This window comes from Tetrao urogallus, assembly GCF_951394365.1.
Source record: "Tetrao urogallus genome assembly, chromosome: 1".
Taxonomy (NCBI): Eukaryota; Metazoa; Chordata; class Aves; order Galliformes; family Phasianidae; genus Tetrao; species Tetrao urogallus.
In genome coordinates, this window is record NC_136813.1 from 186,340,334 (window position 1) to 186,349,016 (window position 8,683).

Below are 8,683 nucleotides of genomic sequence, written 5' to 3' on the forward strand. Positions count from 1 at the left end.
GAAGCAGTAATCATGTCCATTTTGTATTGACTGTGTTTGCATTGTGAAATTAGTTACAACCCTGTGCCACGTTTCCAAAGAAAGCAGTCAGTCCATGTCTTTAAAAAGAAACTTACAGTTTGAAATGACGACGGTGCACTTTCTCTGCTCAGGCCATTTACCTCATTTATGAAGGGTTACAGAGCAGCCAATAGAAGCCTGATGTACTACGACCCAACCAGGGTGTTCCAGTGTTTCCCTGTTGGCAGTGCTCACTGCCAGGAGCCACGTGGTCAATTCTGATCTGACTTGTATTGAACTGCACATCTCAAAAACTGGACAGAAGGCAGCGATTGCAGACCGTAGCCTCTTAGTGCCACAGCAAGAAATAGTTTGCACATGTTTCATGAAGAATGGGTGATGATTTCTGCACTTACTGACTCTTGCAATATGTGGAGCAAGACTGTTACATTTCAGGAAGAAATGTGTTCCATCGAAGACTTCAGGGAGCATGGGTAGCATCACAAAGAAATGGTCTGTCTTCCCATCTCATCATTACTGTGTCTACAGCATAGGACTTCAGACAGGTGCTTATGGGATTTGTCGGGTCTGCTTGTTCCTGAGCATCCGTTGCTGGCAATGGATAGAACTCAGATCATTTGTGGAAAATCTTTTTTGTTTTCCTTCTTCATCACTACATTAAGCTGAATAAAAAGGGAAGGCCTATGAGAAAGGGAAGCTACTGGTACCCGCCAGCCTCTCCCTGAACTGTTTTGAAGGTTGTTGTGAGTATGCTGGAACATTTGGTCTCGCTGTTTACATGGCAGTACCAGCCACCTCTAGAGGTGATTTATGCAGCAAGGGAGTATATGGGAGGTTGGTGTGGAGGTGGCAGAGTCGTGGAGAAATAGCTCTGTGAGAACTTGGGCACAGAGCCCTGAGGCAAAGGAAGCCAATTAATTCCTACGCTCAAGGGTTGCAACAGACACTAGGCTGAGCAGCAGCCTGTTAGCTAGGGACTGAGAGTAAAAGCTATAGAGACTAAAGACTTGTGTATAAATTATTTTATTTATTTCTGTAATTAGCTCTTCATAATCAAGAGTGGGTCTTTTTCAGTCTGTGTTTTTGTTAACGTGAAAAATAAGTTGTAGTTTCAAATGGTTGCCTAGGGAACAGAAGTAATTGTATATTCAGTTTAAACAAAATAAAGAGTATTTGTCTTATGTAACTGTAAGATGCCATTTATTTATACTGCTACAGATCCTTGCAATGCTGCAGTTTATTTGTACAGTAATAAAAAATGCATTTTTTTTTTCCAAAAATGAAAAAGCTTGTGCCATTCAGAAACATCAGTACAACTGGAATGTTCATTAAGTGCAACGGTAGCTCTTCAAAAAAAAGCAGGATGTCACATGGCAATAATTCTCCCCAACAAGAGGGACATTACATATACATTTACATGAAAATCATGTACTGATTTGTCCTTGCACAATCCACTTCTTTCAGGCTAACTGTACTCGTTTGTATGTCTCAGGCAGAGCCGAGAGCTGAGCTGAAAGCAGTCTGACACAGCAGCGTCATCGCTGGAATTCCCAATGCCTGTCATTTACCCACTTCATGGAAGTACAGGTTGGCACATATACATAACATGACAATAGAGAATAATACATAGTAAATTAGGTTCCTGAATTTAGGTTCCAGGTCTCCCTGTCGATACCAGTAGATCTAGAAGAAAGAATGAGTTTAGATTAGCTAAAATGTCATATTTCTTCCTAGGAAACTTTCTGCAGAAACTGAACTGGCATCTTCTAGAATTGGGTAGGTTTTGTTTTTTGTTTTTTTTTTTTCTTAAACAACCTAGCTTTATCCAACTAGAGAAAACTAAACACTGAGTCCAGCAAATTCTCTTAACAGTTAAGATGCAGCATTTTCCTTTTCCTTGAATACTTATGGAATATGCAAACAAGAATTTGGCAAGGTGGTTTCCTCCGAAATAAGGCTGTCAGTGAAACCAAGGTATCAGGTTGGCCATGAACTCTTGGAAGGAGTCCAGAAGGAGGGCCACTGAGATGATCAGAGGGCTGGAGCACCTCTCCTATGAGGAAAGGTTGGGGGAACTGGGTTTGTTTAGCTTGGAGAAGGCTCCAGGGAGACCTCATTGTGGCCTTCCAGTACTTGAAGGGAGCACATAAACAGGAGGGGGAACGGCTGATTGCAAGTGTGGACAGTGATAGGACAAGGCAGAATGGTCTTAAACTGAGACAGGGGAGGTTTAGGTTGGATATTAGGAGGAAGTTCTTCACTCAGAGGGCGGTGACACACTGGAACAGGTTGCCCAAGGAGGCTGTGGATGCCCCATCCCTGGAGGCATTCAAGGCCAGGCTGGATGTGGCTCTGGGCAGCCTGGTCTGGTGGTTGGCGACCCTGCACATAGCAGGGCCATTGAAACCAGATGATCATTGTGGTCCTTTTCAGCCCAGGCCATTCTATGATTCTATGAAGACATGGGTTGTCTTCTCACATTTCTTGAAGAAATTTTGTTTTCACAGAATCATAAAATTGTGTGAGTTGGAAAGGATGCTTAAAGGTCATCTAGCCCAACCACCCTAGAAAGTACAGGAACACCTACAGCTAGATCAGGTGTTCAGAGCCCCATCCAGCCTGACCCTGGATATCTCCTTGGATGGATTCTCCACCACCTCTGTAGCTAGCTGTTCTAGTGCTTCAATGCCCTTCCTGTGAAAAACTTTCTCCTTACATCCAGTCTTTTTCCTTATATCCAGCCTCTTCTTGCTTGAGAGTGTTTGGTTGGTTGGTTTATAGGCACTCCCACCTGTCTACAGCCAAGTCAGCAAAGACAAATGGAAGGTTACGTCCAGCACAATTTGTTTTGGAGTGACAACCAGCCACAGACCGAAGCATTTCAATGTCCTTCCCTTCTTTTCCCTACAGTGGTATTACAGAAAATCTTGTGAATTACATGGGAATTTTTCTGCTGAATGACTCACAGGGAGGGTCCTCCCAAAACTAGAAGCTGTTTTCAAGACCACAGAAATACAGACAGTCATCTGGGGCTGAGCAACACTGATTCGAGGAATAGCTGAATCCATGTTGCTGCAGTGTAAGATTGCTGACGATGCAACGCCACAACTCACAAAAAGAGCTGCCACCAAAGTTTCACAACAGTAATTACAGATCATGCCTGCGCCCTTCCTCAAGCAGCTGCTAATTAGCAGGAGTGCACTTGTTCTGCAAACCGAAAATAAAACTGGCAGTAAGCTGACTGCAAAAGGATAAATGGTCTTCAAGCTACCAAAAAAAATGAGGCTGACTGGAATGGTGTTTTTGACACACACAGATCCAAATTTAATGGGAAAGGTGACCTGTCCATGCCTGTCCCCATTCTGCTCCTCTTCCCTTTGTAGGAGGAGGAACTGGGCAGTGTGGAAAGTTAACTGGAAACACATCTGGGTTGTGCAGTGTGACCTAAAGCTGACCTTGGTAAAAGTGCATTAGCAAGGCTTCCTGTGAGACAATGAGATCCCACCAGTCTCTCAAGAGTGTAAGAAAGTAAAAGGCACCACATTAAACAAGCTTTTACTCATGTTCCACCCAGAGACACGTGAAAGCATACAGAGCAGATGAGGTACTTACAAGTATGCCAGCAGAAATGCAACATAAGAAGATGCAGATAGCAAAAAATATATTCACAGGTTTTGGAGGTAGTTGTGGGAAGACAAAAGCACTGATCAGAGTGACCTGTAAGGAGGAAAACACATGAAAAAGATTGATCTCTCCAACCTTCATCTCTGTGAAGATGCAAGGTTCTCCACATTGGCTGAGCACCACAGCTGCCTGTCAGTTTCTCATCAACCCTTGTAAACCCAGAGACCATCAGCCTCCCCAGGGTGGGATGTCAACTCCAAGGAAGCCAGCGGGCACAGCAGTGCACACAGACCATGTGTGGAAGCCAACCTTCCCATCACAGAATTAGAGGGTTGGAAGGGACCTCAAGGATCACGAATCTCCAACCCCCCTGCCACAGGCAGGGCCACCAACCTCCACATTCAATACCAGACCAGGCTGCCCAGGGCCCCATCCAACCTGGCCTTGAACACCTCCAGGGACGGGGCATCCACAACCTCTCTGGGCAGCCTGTTCCAGCACTTCACCACTCTCTCTGTAAAGAATTTCCCCCTGACATCCAACCTAAATCTCCCCTCCCTCAACTTAAAACCATTTTTCCCCTTGTCCTGCAAGCCATCCTAATAGTTTCTCCCCAGCCCATCCTTGTCTCCTCTCATACACTACAGAACCAACACTCCAATTGTGGTGGTGGTTGGTTTGTCTTGAAAGTGTGGGGAAGGCACAGCTTGAGACCTTGTGACTTCTTTGAAAAAACATGTATGTATCTGTACATGGAGGATGTAAAGAGAAGACAAGCAATCTCCTGGATTAAGGCCTCCATACGTTGGCATGGCACGGACATAAGCTCCCGTCCTCATCAGCTGCGGTTGCTTCAGTACAATCAGCCCTATAATGTCACGCTGGCAAAAGTTCAGAACGTTGTGTAGCAACCAGGCCACAGGCATCTAAGGGACACTTTCACTCGAAAACTCAAGGATGGGTTTCCTGGGGGCATTACCAGCACTGGCAGAAGGGAGGCATCACGTTTTCACCTGATCACCTACAGGAGACATGCAGAACGGGACGTGGGGTACTTACTATAAGCAGCAGGAACGTCAGGCTGCCAACAACTAGATTGATGATCCTGTCCTAAAGAGAGAGAGGAGAATTACGCACATACCAAATGCACATAAACCAGACACAGCACTGAATCAGTGAGCATTCCTGTTATCAAAAAAATGTGCTTTAACCTCAGTGCCTGAGAGTGACAGCATGATCATAGAATTGTTTAAGTTGGGAGGGACCCTTAAAGCCCATCTAGTTCAACCCCCTGCACTGAACAGGGGCATCCACAGCTACATCAGGTTGCTCTGAGCTCCATCCAGCCTGACCTTGAGTGTCTCAGGTTGGAGAGGGGGAACAGAACCTGCATTCAGGCACCAGCAGCACAACACTGCCACATGGCACCAGTCCCTGTGGGTCAGGGTTTCCTGTGAGTGCTGAAATTTTCCAAGCAGGCCACTGGTGGAACAAGGTATTTCAGGTTACAGAGATTAGAGGCACTGATCCTGAAATCCCAGGCTTGGCAGAGCACTGACAGGCTGTGTTTCCTGCGGCCACTTCAGCTCCAGGCAGCTTAGCACAGCAAAAAGGTTAAAAATACACAAGCAGAGGCCGAGACGGCTAAAGGGGATTGGAGATGATGGAGCCTTTCACCTCTGGGCCACGTCCCAGAGCACAGACTGGGACAGTGATGGGCCATTTCCAACAAGCAGCACCATGCGCTGCCCTGGGGAGACTTTGCTCCAGGATCTGCATCACTTTATTATTAGACTTGCACATCCAAGCCATGAGACTGCAAGACTGCATGTGCCAGCACAGCCTGAACATGGGGACTCAATTATGAGGGGATGCCCCATCCCTGCAGGTGCTCAAGGTCAGGTTGGATGGGCCCTGGGCAGCCTGAGCAGGTGGGAGGCAAACAACCCATGGCAGGGGTTGGAGCTGGGTGGGGTTTAAGGTCCCTTCCAACCCAAGCCGTTCTATGATTCTGTGACCCGCAGGCATGATGGAAGAGCCATTTTCACATCTCACATCAACAGCTCCAGATGGCCAGCAGTACTCCCAGCATGACTGCAGCCTACCACAGCCATAGAGGACACCTCAGCCTATAGCCAGGTGACACTGCACAGAACTGCACGCACTGTGACCCTATACACTACAGGAACCAAGCTCAGCTCCTCCAGCCACATGCCTGCTGTGCCCTCACCATCTCCTCATTTCCACCCTGTGCTGCTCAGCCTCCTTACTGCTTTCTTCTCCCACCCACAGCAATTAGTGCCCACTCAGCTATACTGAAACGTTCCCACCACAAAGCAACATGAGCAGCTTCCACTTTTAACTTCATCCTCCAGAAATCCCACACCTGTGATGCTTTGCCTATTGTCACATAGCCTCTCCTGCCTTCATTCTGCACTGCTTGCTACCCAGCACTGCAGCCATAGTAACGGCAGCAGAATCTCCATCTCCCCATACTGATAACCTCCATATGGCTGCACCTCAGGGCTGCCCCTGACATCCCGAAGCCCTTTCTGCAGACCTCCATGGTCCCTGATGCTCCGCCAGCTCAGCTCTGAGCCCACCAAAGCACAGCAGCACCACATTTATAGAACATCTCAAGTTGGAAAGTGTCCCATAAGGATCATGAAGCCCAACTCCCAGCTCCTCAGGGCCACCCACCCAAAATCCAAACCCTATGCTTGAGAGCGTTGGCCAAACACTCCTTGAACTCTGAGCTCAGGCTGCCCTGGCTAGGCTTTTTCCATGCCCACCGCCCTTTGGTGCAGACCCTTTCCTAACATCCCCTGCCCCTCCTTTCCGCAGTTCCATGCCGTTCCCTCAGGTCCCATCACTGCCAAGGCCTCCCTGCCCTGTCCCATTCCCCATCTCTACAGCACATCCAGGCACCCACCACCCACCCAGAAATCCCCACCAGCCCCATTCATGCCCTGCTGCTCCTCCAAATCCGCTCCCATCTTGAGACACAGTCAGCTCTCACTCGGACCCCTCCGGCATTTGTTCCTAAGCAACCCTGGGAATTCCCAAGGCACCATTCAGCACCAGCACAGAGATCCTTTGTCCAGCGCTGCCACGGATACGTGGACCTCTGCCTGTCCCATGCCGCAGGTTTCCAAAAACCAAACACAGCAGACGGGTAGCGGGGAGATGTGCAGGGTGCTGGATCCACAGTGCAGCACACGAACTCAAATTAACGCCCGGTGGTTCTTATTGACTGCTCCCCACCACACGCGGAGCAGCAACAGGAGACACATGGGAAGTCTGGGACCAAAGGCCTGCCCAGGGATGGAGAGTTGTGTCCCATCTCTGGAGATGCTCAAGGCCGGGCTGGATGGAGCAGCCAGCCCACGGCAGGGCTTGGAGCTGGGTGGGCTGAGGTCCCTTCCAACCCCAGCTGTTCTTTGGCTCTATGATTCTATGATGAATTAGGGGGGTGCCTATTTGGAAGAAGCCCTGCCCAGTCAGTCCTACTGCACTGTGTCCCAGTGCTGCCAGGCTGTGCCCACTGTTAACATCGCACAGAATCATAGAATCTTAGAGTCGGAAGGGACCTCTGAAGGCCATCCAGTCCAACTGCCCTGCAGTGAACAGGGAGAGGTGGAAGTTTGGGCTGTGGGGGGGAGCCCAGAGTCTCCTCTTCAAGTGGGAGCAGCCCTGCTTTGGGGTCCATCCACACATCAGTTTCTGGGTCGGGGTTTTGCTGTGTGAGCAGCACATTTTCGTTGGCAGGGACACTGGCTTTGCCATTCTGCAAATTCAAAGGGTGGTGGTGTTTTTCTTTTTTTCTCACAATCCGGCAGTGTCTTTCTGTTTTTCTTCCTTTTGCGGGCAGCTTCGCCGTCATTTCTTTGCTTTCTGCTGCCGTCCCGGGGCTGCCGGGGGGAAGATCCTCCCCCTTAGTTGGGGCCGTTTGTCTCTGCGGGACGTCATTATCGAGGTACTCCTCCAGCAAAGCCCATCCGCGTCCCCCCCCCCCCCCCCCCTCGGCCGCAACCCTTACCCTGGTCGAGGTCTCCCCGAACAGCGGGCGGTTGTCCGGCCCTCCCGTGCCGTAACTCCGGGCGGCGAAGCCCTCCATAGCGGGGGGGCGCTGGGGCAGCTCGGGGGGGGCGCGCCCTCATGCTGCGCTCCGTAAGCCGCACCGCTCCGCGTCCGCACCGCTCCGCACCGCTCCGCTCCGACGCCCGCGGCGCCGCCCCCGCTGCCGGCCCGGCCCCGCTCTGCGCACACACACACAGATACACACACACACACACACACACACACACACACACACAGACACAGATATACACACACACACACGCGAAGGTGCTGAACGGCCCCACTGCGGGGCCCGGAGGGTGAGGGGAAGAACGAGGAGGGGGGGGGGAGGGGAAGGAGCTGTCGCCGTTGTGTTACGGGTTTGTTATTTTTTAAATAATTCCATTTGTGTTATTCATTTTTATTTCGTTTCACATCACTGTTCTGTTCCATTCTGTTCCATTCCACTCCATTCTATTTTGTTCCTATTCTACTTTTTTTTTTTTTTTTTTCTTTCATTTCTGTTCTGTTCTCAGAATCACAGAATCACAGGGTTGGAAGGGACCTCAAGGATCACAAATCTCCAACCCCCCTGCCACAGGCAGGGCCACCAAGCTCCCCATTTAATACCAGACCAGGCTGCCCAGGGCCCCATCCAACCTGGCCTTGAACACCTCCAGGGATGGGGCATCCACAGCCTCTCTGGGCAGCCTGTTCCAGCACCTCACCACTCTCTCTGTAAAGAATTTCCCCCTGACATCCAACCTGAATCTTCCCTCCCTCAACTTAAAACCATTTTTCCCTTGTATTGTCCTTTTCAAAGAGTTGATTCCCCTCCTGTTTGTAGGCTCCCTTTAGGTACTGAAAGGCTGCAATGAGGTCACCCCGCAGCCTTCTTTCCTCCAGGCTGAACAAGCCCAGCCTGTCTTCATAGGGGAGGTGCTCCAGTCCCCTGATCATATTCTATTCTACTCTGTTC

At 49.7% G+C, this 8,683-nt stretch overlaps 1 protein-coding gene across 1 annotated transcript; it reads right to left on the bottom strand.

Moving 5' to 3' along the window:
* Positions 1-1,581: 1,581 nt before the first annotated feature.
* On the bottom strand, positions 1,582-7,774 carry TMEM243 (transmembrane protein 243; the record flags this gene model as incomplete). The annotated part of the gene is made up of 4 exons (XM_079534206.1): positions 7,685-7,774; positions 4,705-4,755; positions 3,634-3,738; positions 1,582-1,704 (listed from the first exon to the last, which is right to left on the bottom strand). Exons 1-4 carry the CDS (start codon positions 7,760-7,762, stop codon positions 1,582-1,584), a joined length of 357 nt encoding a protein of 118 aa, XP_079390332.1. The 5' UTR covers positions 7,763-7,774.
* Between the last annotated feature and the right edge of the window lie 909 nt (positions 7,775-8,683).